The sequence below is a fragment of the Grampus griseus genome (assembly GCF_964374135.1).
Source record: "Grampus griseus genome assembly, chromosome: X".
NCBI lineage: Eukaryota > Metazoa > Chordata > Mammalia > Artiodactyla > Delphinidae > Grampus > Grampus griseus.
This window is the reverse complement of record NC_138999.1, coordinates 112414828-112429885: the sequence shown is the minus strand read 5'-3', so window position 1 is coordinate 112429885 and position 15058 is coordinate 112414828. Positions and strand designations below refer to the sequence as shown.

Sequence of the window (15058 nt, the reverse complement as noted above, 5' to 3'; positions counted from 1 at the left end):
CTCAAAAGCCAATGATATATTCTTAGCCTTCTTCAAATTTTAAATTCTTTCTTTTAAACACAGGAAAAGTTGTTACTATGGCTCTCAAGTGCATTTTCTTCACTTTGCTGCTGCCAGTACACAGCACGAAGCTCTCTTCTCAGTGCTGCTGATTTTTAAGGGGTCAGTTCAACCTTTTAAGATGTCGCCTTGTGATTTTGGCACACCTTATTGAGGAGATGGTGTGCAGGGAGGCAGAGTTGCCCATTATCAGCTGCAAGCCAAAAGTGCTGTTTGGCAGAGATAAGAAATTTAAACAAGTTTCCCAAGGCATAGGTAGTTCCAAAGTATTGCCTGTTTATTATAATTCTAACCTGTTTACTTAGTAATACAAGGAAGGTTTTAAGAAAACAGCTCTCACAATAAACATTTAACATAAAGGCACCGTACACACATATCTCTAGCTGATTAATTGTTCTTATAATCTCTTACACTTTCTATTCATCCAGAGTCTTTTTTTTTCATCCAGAGTCTTGACTTCATGTCAGAAGTCTTCCTGCAGCTTGTTCGCTACTTCTGGATGTAACATATTTCTCTCTTTAGAGAGAACCCTGTCTAACTTCTTCCTGAGGTAATCAAAAGGGAAGACATTAGTTTACCTGTCTAATTTTCTCTTGTAGCTAAAAAAGTCCCTGCCTCTCCCCAATAAATTTCTTTCTGTCAGCAAAAGGCACATCTCATTGCTTGTTCTATTCTACCTCTTCTTAGTCCCTAATGAAAATGATCAAATTCCAATAAGTATTAGGTTTGCAGTTTTACTCCATTTTTCCTTTCTTTTGAGGAATCACGTTTGTTTCCCGCCTCTAGTGTTTGACTTTATCTGCTTACTGTGTCTTGTTAGTTAGTTATTAGTACCTTCCCTTTAGATTTAGGGGTGCTTTAGTTTAAGCGAGAAGTTTTAGAAACACCAGGAATAAAACTTACACAAGAATTTGTTCAAGGTTAAAATGGTAATGTTACAATGAAATTTGCATAACACCATAGATTCTCTTTCTAAAGAGTTCTCTATTGGGATTCACACAGTTTTATTATTTTCATTTTCATTTACAACAGCTTCTGTTGTTGACTGATTAGGCATTAATTGCAGGAGTGCTTACCAGAGTGAAATAAAATGGCTCAAACTGGGGATCTGCCTGTCAGGATGTATCTGAAAACTGATGGAGTCAATCAATGTTGAAACAAATTTTGTGGCTTTTTATAAGTCATATGTTACTGAGTGTAGCATTTTGTTTCCAAAATTGGACTGGTTCGTTGCCAGTTTGAACCAACAACAAAGACCCTAACTATTGAAACACAAATGACCAATGAACATGATAAACATATTCAATCTCCTTTCTAATAAGATAAATTCAAATTAAGAACACAGTGGGAACATATTTTTTAGTATATCCTATTTGCATGGATTATTTTAAAAATGATATAGTCATTATTTATATAGGCATAAGCAAACACTCAAAAATGGCTTTGTGTTAGAGAGTTATTGACAGTTTTCTTCTTTTTTGACTGATGGGTATTCTGTGTCCACCATGTGCCAGTCATTGTGGTAGAAGCTAACGTGTATTATCCTATTTAATTCTCAAAACGAGTTTGTGAGGTAGGCACTCTTATAATCCACATTTTACAGATGAGAAAATTGAAGCTTAAAGATGGAAACTAACTAACTAAACACCACACAACCGTGAGTACCAGACTTAAATACATGTCTTCCAGATTCTAACACCTATGCAAGCCTCATTGAGTGCTGGGATTATAGGTGGTATTTCATTTCTTCTCCCCCAATGTGTTTTTAAAAAAATGAACATTATAATTCTTATGATCGAAAGATACAGTACATGCTTGTTTTCTTTTAAGGAGTTCCTCCTGAGTTAAATTTGCTCTATGTGAGGTCAACAACTTTGGAAGTGGCATGCAATTATCCAGAAGTAGGGTACATTGGCAGAGAAAATGTGGCCCTATCTACTGATCAGGACATGCAATTGTATGTTCCGTAGAGTCATCAATTCTGGCCCTCAGTATGTACACAGTCTTGAAGGGCTCGTTGCTTCAGCAGAGGACTTTCTATGTGGAAGTCTTATATAGCAGTTGAGTAATTTTTCTCTCTCTACCCACTCACATCTATCATTTCTAAGCCTGGATCATAATATACCTCATACAAAAAGTATTGAGTTAAGAATTGTCCATTTTACAAGTTTGCTCTTTATCATCTATAAAAGAGAATCTAGAATATTGAAATGTTTCTCATTTATTAAAACAAAATCAAGCTACTCAGGATTCAAATGTGCTAATTATTATTTTGTTTTATAAGCTCTCCCACAAGATTGTCCTGTATAATTTATTACCTAAATGGATGACATTGTAAATGTTTAATGTTTTTCTCAGTGAGAGTAAGTTCTTTATCACACACCTGTTGGAAATAGAAAAAAACACATTTGAAAATAATTACGTTACTAAAATATTGTTTAGTATTTGGACCTTGTTATTTTTACAAGTCAGTGTCAAGCTGTTGGTTAGATGAGCCTCTGTGGGCTATTCATGCCCTTTTTAGGACTGTTTCTTCTTAATTATTTTTCTTAGGGCATCTTTCACATCCTTGTTCCTCAAGGTATAAATGAGAGGGTTCAACACAGGGCTTACAGCACTGTAAAATGTAGAGGTGACTTTGCCCTGGTCCCGGTACTCCCTTGACTGAGGTTTCAGGTACATGCAGGTGGCTGTCCCATAAAATATGGTGACCACAGTCAGATGGGATCCACAGGTGGAGAAAGTTTTGAGCCTGGCCTCTGCAGAGCGGATCCTCAGCACAACAACCACAATGCGAGTATAGGAGATGAGGATGAAGGTGAAGTGCAGCGGCAGTGTCAATATACCAATGACCAGACCCAGAATAAGTCTGACTAGGGTGTCTGACCAGATGAGCTTCAACAGGGCCTGTGCCTCACAGGTAAAATGGTTGATGATATTGTGTCCACAAAAACTGGCAAGAATTGCAGTGATTGGTATTACTGCTAAAAGGAAGGCACTAGCCCAGGTCACCACAGCCAACTGTATGCAGACCTGGTCATTCATAATGATGGTGTGACACAGGGGATTGGATATTGCAATAAATCTATCATAAGCCATGACATCAAGGATGAGGCACTCTGTCATCCCCAGAAAAAGAGCAATGGTCATCTGAGCATAACAGCTAGTATAGGAAATGGTGAGATAGTCTCTTAAACCATTGAACAATAAAAAAGGCACTGAATTGCTAGAGTAGCAGATAACAAGGAAGGGCAAGTTGCTTAAGAAAAAATACATAGGGGTGTGAAGCTGCTTATCTACTCTAACCACAACAATGATGAGACTGTTACCCACCAATGTAATCAGGTAGACTGCTACCCTGGACTTTTGGATGATTGGACAAACCCACCAGGATGAACTCTGTCACTTCGCTGGCATTATCTGTAATCAGAATATCCATTGTGTTCTATCTGCTGAGGAAGAAGAAATTGAAATCATTTTAATTTGGGAAACATTTATTGAGTGTTTGCTGTATCCTCAGTAGTATATCAGGTGCTATCAGGAGGAGATGTCTATGAAACAAGTGATGCTGTTTGTAAGTTTATGTTCTATTTTGGAAGATGAAGCATTCATACACAGCACAAGATTAATTTGCAAAGTAGCACAATCCATTGTGAGTCTTAATCCCTTCATCTATAAAATGAGGGAGGTTGGACTCCACCTGAAGCATGCTTTGAACACTCCCCCTAAAAGAAAATGTGCTAATTTACTGCTTAAATGTAATCAGATCCCTGAATCACAGAATTACTAATTGTTCTTTCCTGCTATGGATATTAGCCAGAGGTTTATCTTTAGCTTCTTCATATCCTTGGCATAAAATGTGTGCCCAGTTCACTCTCATTTCTTCCTTAACCTGCACATCCAATCAATCACTAAGTACTATTGGCTTGTCCTCCTAAATATATTTCAAATCTACCTACAAATCTCTATGCCCACAGCCAACACTTATCTAGTAAGAGCCACCATCGTCTCACATCTGGACTAACACAAGAGCTACTTAATAGGTCTCCCTACTTCCATTCTTGCCTCTCTATAGTCTATTCTACACATAGCAGCCTTTTACAAACATTCCCATGCTTAATACCACTCTAGGACTTCTAATTACAATCGGAATGCAATCTAACCTGTTTACTATGACCCACAAGAGTCTAAATGACCTGACCCTAACCTTATCTTGCATAGTCTCTTCTCATGCTGACCTTGTTTCAGCAATATTATCTTTATGAAGCACTCTAAGATTGTTCCTACCTCAGGATTTTGCACATTGTGTTCTTGCTGGGGGAAATGTTCTTCCTACCGTTTTTGCTTGGTGAACTCCTAGTCATTCTTAATACCTCAGCCTAAAAGGAACTTCATTACAAAAGCCTTCCCTAACTCCACTAATTTAAATCAGATCTCTTTGTTAAAATTGTTCATAGTACTCAGAACTTTTCTTGTATGGCTCTTATCATAGTTTGTATTTATATATTTGTGTGATTATTTTAATTTCTGCTCTCTTACTATAGCCCTAGGAGGAATGAGGCCCTGACTGTTCTATGTACTACCTTATTTTCACTACCTCACACAGTACCTGGTGTGAACCCACAAAATGTGGGTTCAATATATGTTTGTTGAATGAATCAAGGCCAGTTATTTGGTTCTTCTCTCTTACCCAATGTCATGAAATTGATTTGACTGAAACTACTCTGAACTGGCTGAAGAAAGTAAATGTTTGATGGTAAAAAGCCTACAATGAGAAACAGTTAGTATCTCATAGTATTCAGTCTTTTTTTTTTTTTTTTTACTTTTTGGCCGTGCCACATAGCATGTGCGATCTTAGTTCCCCAACCAGGGATCGAACCCCTATCCCCTGCATTGGAAGCACAAAGTCTTAACCATTGGACTGCCAGGGAAGTTCCTCATAGTAGTCAGTCTTATTAATGCCCTGTAGCTCAGAAATGATACTTTTTTAGCCTTACAATTTGCCCTTTGCATGGAAGGAAGGTGTGATAGTGAAGAGAGAAAATGGGTTTATTCTAGAATCTGAAAGAAAAGTGTTTTCACCCTTTTTCATCCATTAAAAATTTTATTTTCTTTGTTCTAGTTCTATCAGATATGCATACTATCACAGACCAGCTCATTATTAAGGTCAAGATCTTTTCCTGGATTGTCTGTAAAATTTCCAGGAAGTTGTAATCACAAATCAGGATTTGGGGCATCTACAGTGTATAGTTTCAGACTCATGAGGCAGTTGTCAGGCCTTGGTGAGAACAGGCTGTGGATGGGAAGGTTTGTCTTAGGAGCTAGGCAGCAGAGAGAACTATTCAGGCTAATGATGTAGGTGATCTCTTTGGATTCTCTACTCAGGACAAACTCCAAATCTCAGAAGGTAGAAGACCTTTATGGACAAGTAATTCAGGAAGTAGAGTAAGAATTTATAACAAGATCCTCATTAAAACCTAATACAGGATAAGGGGGTTCTGAAAAGAAATCAGAACCAAGGGCCAAAAAACTGAAAAAATACTTAGGTGCTGCTAAACTTCTAATTACAGTTGTTTTTTTACTTATTAAAGACAGTGATCTTACAAGGAGGCCCTTGACTACCTGTAATGAGAATTTAAAGGCTCCTTTTTGTTCTGTATACTCCCAGAATTGGAATCAGAAAACAGAATCAATCTGAAGTGAAAAAGTCTTCTTGGAGTAGAGTTATAGGATTGAGACTGAAGCAGAAGTCAGGTAATCTAGTCTTTATTCAATGGTGACACCACAAGCATAGTTTCTTAACAGCATTACAAGAATGGGATTTTCGGGGCACAAACTTTTTCAAGGGGTACTAAAGTTTCACACTAGAATGGCAACATTTAAAATCATAAAGCTTTATTTTTTTTTTGACTTACAATATTCACCACGTTATAGTTCTAAAAATCTCAAAACAAATGCCAGTATAGATAGCTGAAAAACAAAGAACACATTTATGTGTTTACATGATTTTAGAGAATTTCACTAGACTAACCATATATATTTTTTATTGAATAATTCAATGTTTTAGCGCTGTGTAGGCCAGAATCTTCCTAAATTAACTAGACATATGTGGAGATTCTCACATATAGTCACAGGCTTTTGATCTTTTGGAAACATGTTGGGTGTACTTTTCTTCACACAGATTTCCCAAAGAGGGCTTTCCTGGTCCCACTTACCATGTAGGAGCATGCTTCCCAGGAGGACTCATTTAACTTTTAATACTTAAATTAAGGGATGGTTGGAGTATCTTCCCTGTTCTCTGAGCTCTTCAGAAAGCTCCCAGGAGTTCAACATATACTAGAATAGATAATGCGCACAGACAGGAATTTCTATTATTCATATCAGGCAGTGTAGACTGTTGGTTAAGAGCATGGATCCTGGATCAAAGTTTGAATCCTGGATCCATTACTGATTCACAGTGCGACATTGGTCATTTGCTTAGCTTGTTTACACCTTAGTTTCCTCAACTATAAAATTGGGAAAATTATAGTAACTATCTCATAGGGCTTTTGTGCTATATATATAAGCTATTATTATTTTAAATAATATTTTTAAATGAATCCTCATTTGGGAAGTAGCACCCATGACAATATGGCCACATTTGTTATCTTTCTTTTCTGGAAGGGGGAAAATAAATAAATGAGGACAAAAATAAGGCAATATGGTCAGATTATACTGTGAGCCTTCTGAAAGAAGAATTTGCATTTCATTTCTATAACTTCAGTACTTGTCTCAATTCCTGACACATGGCAGGAACTTAATGAATAAATGATTATTTGGGGAATCAAATTGATTTTTCTCACCTGAATAGCATAAAAGCCCCCCAAACAAAAATGGCAAGGTCTCTAAGAGTTGTGCGGGATCATTAGCTCACTGAAGTGTTGGAGTCTTCCAAGGGGAGTGAGTTACAGATGCATCCTGGGAGATCCATGTCAAGACTGACCATTCCACACATATATGTTGATTTGTTCCAACAAACAACTATGGCTTCTTTCCTCCTTGCCAGGGTGTATGTTCTTCACTTGCTCTTACAACGGATTTTATCTTGATTCTGTTCAGCATTTTAGAAACCGGGGCTCCAAATGGTCCAAAACATGAAAAAGAGAAGAAGGAGAGAAGAATCTTAAACATTCTCTGCTGTTACCTTCTGAGTTTATTCATTCTGGTTTCAAAGAAATGATTTCACTGAAGAGACTTCAGGGATCAGGTCCCTAAAAGGCAATTAAATCCTACTACTGAACTAAAGCTGTACATTCTTCTGGGAGTGTTATTTCTAAGTCATTAAAATACAAGTAGATTTTGTCTACTAATGCCAATACTTCATTAGTGACAATATGATAAAACTTTTGACTAACACCCTCAACTCCACTTTTGCTCTTAAGTTACCAGGGAGCAGAACCAACTCTAGGGTGATTACTCAGAGTCCTATGTTTCTTGGGAGGGTTTCCGATACAGTGACTCAGAATGTAATGAATGAATAGGAAAGGGGGAATGGCCACAATTTATTGGGATGCTATGAAAGCTTCAATTAAGCATTCAGGTAAATAATGTTAACAGTGTTTACTGGAGGTTTCCTCTTCCTCTTCACTTTATCCTAACTTCCCCCAGCCTATCCCAGCCATCTTTGACTTGAATAGTTTCTGGAAATCCCACTTTTTCCTAAAACTTTGCTGGATTAAATTTGAGGTGCCATACAAACTGTCACTGTCTAAATATAATCATCTTCTCATTCACTGTCCCATTGATTTACTTCATCTGTGCATGTACCTAATTATAATAGTATTATTTTATTGATTTCTTGCCGAGTTGTGGCCTGAATATATGATGTAATTGTTTATTATTTTTACATGTATCCTTCTTAAAATTTCCAACTTAGAGTTCAAGATATTGGGGCTAGGAATGAGGCATCTCAGCAAATGGTCTAGCTGAGTGCTACTCAAAATGTTTGCAATGACATAAGAACAGAATTGAGAGTAAACAGTAACTTTTAAAGTGATTTGACGTTGCCATAATATTTTCATTGTATTTTATAAAATATCAGGCTGTGACAGCTTGGAACTTTAAAAAAACAGCTGTGTTTTACCACAGATAGTTTAAGAAGTATTGGTTTAACACCTATTCATTTAAGCAGTTCTTATTGTGCATGTACTCTGTGCCAGGAATTATGCTAGGGAGACAGAGATGAATGAAACAAACTTCTTGTTCTCAGTAAACTTATGATCTAATTGGGGATAAACACTCCAAAACAACTGATTATAAAATAATATGGAAGAGGCTAAATTTAGGGTTGAACAAAATGTTATTAAGCAAAAGAAAATAGAATTAAGTCACCTATCCAGGGTTAAACAATGCAATGAGCTCTGGGGAAGGCTTCATTGAAGACATGACATTAGATCTGACCTTGAAGGATGACTGAGGTTTTGCCAGGCATGGAAGACAAGAAGGGCACTGCAGGCAGAGAGAACAGTGTATACAGTGGCATATACACATAAAAGGTAGAGAAAAAAGTATTGATTTCCTGGAGCATGGGGTCTGTGGAGATGAGGTAGAGAAGGAGGAAAAAGAGGTTAGCAGGGTCCTCAATTAATGTTGGCATATCCTATAGGCAATAGGGAGCCACTGCAAGTTTCTAATCTTGGAGGGGAATTGTAGAAGAAGGTTTAATATGATGAGATTTTTGCTTTAGAAAATCATTCTGGAGAAGTTTCTAGATTTGATGATGGCCATTCTGACTGGTGTGAGATGATATCTCATTGTAGTTTTGATTTGCACTTCTCTAATGATTAATGATGTTGAGCATTCTTTCATGTGTTTGTTGGCAGTCTGTATATCTTCTTTGGAGAAATGTCTATTTAGGTCTTCTGCCCATTTTTGGATTGGGTTGTGTGTTTTTTTGTTATTGAGCGGCATGAGCTGCTTGTAAATTTTGGAGATTAATCCTTTGTCAGTTGCTTCATTTGCAAATATTTTCTCCCATTCTGAGGGTTGTCTTTTGGTCTTGTTTATGGTTTCCTTTGCTGTGCACAAGCTTTGAAGTTTCATTAGGTCCCATTTGTTTATGTTTGTTTTTATTTCCATTTCTCTAGGAGGTGGGTCAAAAAGTTGATTGGATGGCTAGTTTAGAGAGAGACTGGACTAGGGAAAAATAGGAGCTTATTACAGTCATCCTGGTATGGGTTGAGTAAGCTGTGGACTAGGACAGATGCATTGAGGACAGAGAAGGGATGGATTTCGAAGACATTTCAGAGCAAGAAACAATAAGATTCAGTGAGTGAGTGGTCATTAAGGGTAAGTGAGGAGAAGATGTAGAGGCTAATTCTGAGGCTAATGAAAATACCATCATGTAGCATTTGTAACGTGCTTTTAACTTTTTAACATCTAACATCTATGATCTCATTTGATCTTCCAACCCTTCTGAGGTAGGTTAAAGAATATATTTTTCCCTGTTTGACAGATCCAGTCCAGAGAATTAAGTGATTCGCCCAGAGTTTCATAGCTCATTAATGGCAGAACCCAGACTAGAATCCAGACATCCTGACGCCTAATCATGTGCTTTTCTCACTCCATCGCGATGTTGCACTGAAAAAGTGTTTGACCTGCTGCTCACAGTTAATCGGAAACATTTGCTCTGCATATTACTAGCAGGGGGAAAAAAGAGGAGAGAAGGCACCCAGTGAGATGAGCACCAACTACTTTTGAGTCAATTGAAACTTCAGTATTAGTAATAATAACTGTATAATAACAGTAATAAAATAAATTAATGCTTATTGAGGGCTTACTATGTCCCAGCCATAGTTCTCATCATTTTATATAAAATCAACTGATTTAATCCTCTTAACAACCTTATGAGATCAGTCCTATGATTGTCTTCCTGTTATAGATGAGGAAACTGAGGCAGAAAGTTGCCCAAGGTCATATAGCCAATAAGTGTCAAGGTCAGATGTTTTAGCTAGACAATCTGAAAACAGCATTTTTTCCTTTCTCTGTTCAGCAACAATCTTACCTTCTTCCTACTTTTCTTTTTCAAAGACTCCCTGAACCCATCAGGCTCCCATCAGAAAGAGCATCTAGGCATCAGGAGAATTGTATTTTTTAAATTAAATTAAATTAAATTAATTTTTTATTGAGGTATAATTGACACATAACATTATATTAGTTTCAGATGTACACCATAATGATTTTATATGTGTATACAATGAGAAATTACCACCACCATAATTCTAGGAGAACTGTATTCTCTTCCCAGTCATATCGCTAACTGTTGACCTTGATATCACAGCCTTTCTACATCTTTTTATCACCTCTTAATGTCAGTTTCATAATATTAATAACAATATATGTTTGTTAATCTCATTAAATTATTTAGAAGATGATATGAGGTAATATATGTTCAAGAATAAGATAAACTGTAAAGTGTATAAAGTGCTTTATAATTTTAAGAACTAGGAAGATATAAATTCACATAGTAATATTGCTTGCGTACACGTCTTTCTTCCCACCTAGACAATGAATTCTTTGAGGGGAAGGATCAAATATGCTTTTATTTGACCACCGCATCTCTGGCAATACCACAGTACCGGCTGTATAGTAGGTAGTTAATAAATGCATATTAATTGAATGATATATGTACAGATGCTTGAATGCATGGGTGAGAGAGCAACCTTGGAAGGCACTATTTAAGAAGCAAGTAGGCATTTCAATTCGTGGCGTCTTAGGCTCACGTGATCCAGACTTCACAATGACAGCTAACTATAGACTAACTATATATATATATATACTGTCACTATATGCTTTGTCTCTTTATTGACTTGTTGGTGCAGGCACAGCCTATAGACAGGGACTATAACTATAGGCCAGGGACTTTTCTAAGTGCTTTACATGAATTGAGTCATACAGTTCTTATAACCAAGCTATGAAGTCACATTCAACACATCCTTTTTAGCTCTCACCTGTATTGTAAAAGTGTGTAGACTTTGTAAACAGAGATTTAAATGGCTTCTGAGCATTCTTCTCTGAAACATCTACTTCAGTAACATCATTGGTAACAGTTTCCTACATAATATCCCTAAAACTTCCCAAGATTCCTGCGATTCCTGCAACTGTCTGAGGTTGTTGGCAATATTCCTTTACCTTCTCTCTCACAGCCCTTCCAAAGGCTTCATAGGCCTCTAATTCTGTTTATTAAATCCCTTCCTGCCTGATATAACTAGAGTGGTTGTGTCTACATGATCAAACTCTGAACACTACAGTTAGTGTTACAAGTACTATTAGCTCACTTAGGTGAAGAGATCAAAGCAGAGAGAGTAACTTGAAATAAAAGTGGTAGAATGAAAGTTTGAATCCAAAAAGTTTGGCTCCAGGGCCTGTGCTCTAAATAGTTATACTTCACTGCCTTTCCTCAAGTGAAATCCCAAATCCTGTGAATGGGGTGTGGCGTCTTTTTCCTAAATCCCTATTGGAAAATATCACTTGGAAACTATTTTTCAGTTTGCAGACTTTCTCCTCAATTTCTAACAGAACTATCTTAGTTTCAAACCAGTCTTTATTTGCTTTCCAGGGTGAAGCAAGGTAAGCTTCACTACCCAGCTGCCTAGGATGAGGTGCACAGTGGAATGCTTCTCACAATGCCTGTGAGTGATCAGGTGGAAGCGATAGTCAACCTTAGGGGTTTTCAACAATCAAGAATTGATTTCATTCCACAGCACCCTCATAGAGTTCATTTTTATATTTAAAATGAATTAATATCAATGTTGAATTAGATTGTCTTTGAGGTTTAGATGCCTAGAAACAGAATGTTAGTGCTGGAAGGGCCATAGCTATGTTAACTAGCTGTTATGTGTGTCTACTTTTCCAGTCAAAGCTAACATTTAAAGTCACGCAGATAGATCTATATATATTGATCTTGAGGAATGTCCATGATACATTGTCAAGTGGAAAAAGCAAGTTGCAGAGTAAATTGATGATATTATTCTATTTTTTTAAGAAAATATATATAACACCTAGATGCAGAATGTTAAGACTAGAGAGATCCTTGGGTAACAAAACACAACCTTCCTATTATATTGATGAGCAAATCTGAGGGCCAAAGAGTGCTATAACTAAGGTCACACAGCTAGTTAGTAGCAGAATCAATTCTGCAGCCCTATCTGCAAACTCCACTATGTCACTCTGTCTATAGGCTGTGCCTGTACCAACAAGTCAATAAAGAGACAAAGCATATAGTGACAGAGCTACCATTTTGTAGTAGGGGCACCATTAACAAAAATATAATTCTCATTTTAAGCTGCAAATAGAGAGCTGTAATAAAGAGTAGAATATTTCTCCCCCCAAAAGCAGGGTCATTAAAATGAGTACTCTGCATATTTCTCCTAATTTCTGAATTTCTCTCTACTTGAAGGCTCTATTGTTTTCTCCTGTAAAATTTTATTGATTTCACCAATTTAACTTTATTTCACAATGTTAATTTGAAATGTTTTGCGTAACGTATGAAACTTGCCCTGGCACCTAGTACCTAGTTCCTGGTTGAAAGTAGAAAGTTAATATTTGTTGAATGAATAAATCAAAGATTTAAATCACTTGGATTTTTTTCTAAATATTTTTTATTTCTTGATATTAAAACATGGTTTCAGTGGCTGAGAATACCATAATTTAAAAAAATGTATAATAGATGGAATTTGAATGAATGTTGCATTTATTTGAAAATTATGCTATTTTGATAAGTGATTTACTCATTCTATTTTTTTTTCTCATTGTTAACATGAGGGGTGGATTATGGTGACTTTTCTTACCAATTTTACAGAGATATTAGGAATACAGAATGAAATAATATATTTGAAAGAAGTTTAGAAAAAGAAAAAGAAAAAAATGAAACACTCTACACTAATGTAGGAAATGTCTATGATAAAATTTTCTCATGACTCTGAGGTTAAGTAGAGTAAGGGATTGTGCTTTTACAACAGGGTTTGCCTTCAGTAAAGTTGTAAAATTTCTGACATTTGTCTTCTGACCTTTTATTATACCATTCTTTGTCCTATTTTCCAATTTCAGTTATGCCTCGCCTCCTGCTAACAGTCATAGGAGATTCTCCTGCTGCTTAGGTCTCTTCTGTCAGTGAGGAAATGATTCTGATAAATTTATTTACCTTAAGTTGAGTAACTTAATGGGTGGCCGACCACTAATGTGTTATATGTAAAGAAAGAGTAAAAAAAATGCCTGTAACGGAAATTCAAGTCTCAGTAAGAATAATACTTTGGGGTGGGAGCACTTCCTGAAGCTTCTCATATAATGATCACCTACTCTACCAAGGGTAAAGTCAGACGTTTTAAACAGTTTTTTTCTGTCAGTGAAGATGTAGCTGAATGTTATTTTAGAAGTTTAGAAGCAAAGAAGTCTTATGCCCTTTTTGCCATAACTTTCCTCATTGCCCCTTTAACATCCTTATTCCTCAGGCTATATATTAGGGGGTTCAGCATGGGTGTCAAAGCCCCATAAAACACTGAGATAAACTTGTCCTTGTCAGGGGATGACTTGGACTGCGGTTTCATATACATGGAAATGGCTGCCCCATAGAAGATTGCCACCACAGTCAAATGAGAACCACAGGTAGAAAAGGCCTTGAGCCTACCCTGGGCTAAGCGAATCCTTAGAACAGCAGTGGCAATTCGGACATAGGAGAGGAGAAAAAGCCCAAAGGGTAGGAGCAGGGAAAATACTTGTGATGAAGATCATAAGCTCATTGAGGCTGGTATCAGAACAAGCCAGCTTAAGAAGGGAGAGAATTTCACAGACAAAATGGTTGATGACATTAGCCCCACAGAAATGAAGTTGCAGGGATAAGATGAGCATGGCAGTGAGCACAAGTGATGCCCCCCATGAGGTAGCAGCCAGCCAAACACAAACTGAGCCATTCATGACCACAGAATAGCGCAGGGGATTGCTGATAGCAACCACACAATCATAGGCCATGACAGCCAACAGGAGGCACTCTGCTGTGGCCAAGACCAAGGAGACATTTATTTGGGTCAAACAATCGTGGGTAAGAGAGGTAGGGATGGGTAGAGAAACAATGCACCAAGGCCTGGGGCATGGAGACTGTTCCATTGCAAAGGTCTAAGAAAGACAGATTACTAAGGAAGAAGTACATTGGAGTGTGGAGGTGGGGGTCAACGTGGATAAGAAAGATGATCAGTCCATTCCCCAATAATGTTCTGAGGTAAGTTATCAGTACCAATGTGAAAAATGTGACTCTCCATTCAGGATAGTTAGAGATTCCAATAAGAAGAAACTCAAATACTGCTGTAGCGTTGTCCATGGCCATTCTTCCCACTTGCCACTATTCATTGGATGGGTGCCAATGTAGTTGCCTAATTTTACCTGAAAGAATGAGAATAAAGATGGAGGGATGGTATGAGAAAGTTGGAAATAACTAGGGTGTACAGGATCATTCTCGTTGTCCTCTTCAAAAGATAGAAGAATACAAATGAGATATCTATGATGGATACAGAGGCAAAGCTAAAAATCTACTCCCTCCCGTGGAAAACAGCAAATTCCCCATTCTTTTAAAATGGTTATATGAAAAGTTCTGCAACCCACTTTTGCCAGATACTTTTTAATATCATTTTTTTTCCAAGTAAGAAGAGAGGAAAAGGAGGGCATCTTCCTGCTTCTCTCACTCGTTCTCCATTTTCAAAGACAAATCTATTCATAGAGATGGTTGAACCTCTGTCAGCTTGAGTTACTAATCTCCACCAAGAGGGTACCTTCTGATAGTCTTAGCTAAAATATTGCCTATTCTTGTGTCTGTCTGTCACTCCTAGATTGTTCATACCTCCATTTTCCCATTGTGCTAGTATCTACCACGGTGCTTGTCCTAGAGTCCTGCCAAGTATTTCTTTTTTTAAAATAAATTTATTTATTTATTTTTGGCTGCGTTGGGTCTTCGTTGCTGCACGCAGGCTTT

The 15058-nt window shown here is 37.2% G+C and overlaps 1 protein-coding gene across 1 annotated transcript; it reads right to left on the bottom strand.

Annotated features, from left to right (window-relative positions):
- Positions 1-2580: 2580 nt before the first annotated feature.
- LOC309817620 (olfactory receptor 13H1-like) lies at positions 2581-14416 on the bottom strand (the record flags this gene model as incomplete). The annotated part of the gene is given in 4 exon segments (XM_082646893.1): positions 2581-3210; positions 13497-13803; positions 13805-14127; positions 14129-14416. Coding segments are annotated over 4 exon segments (1548 nt in total).
- Between the last annotated feature and the right edge of the window lie 642 nt (positions 14417-15058).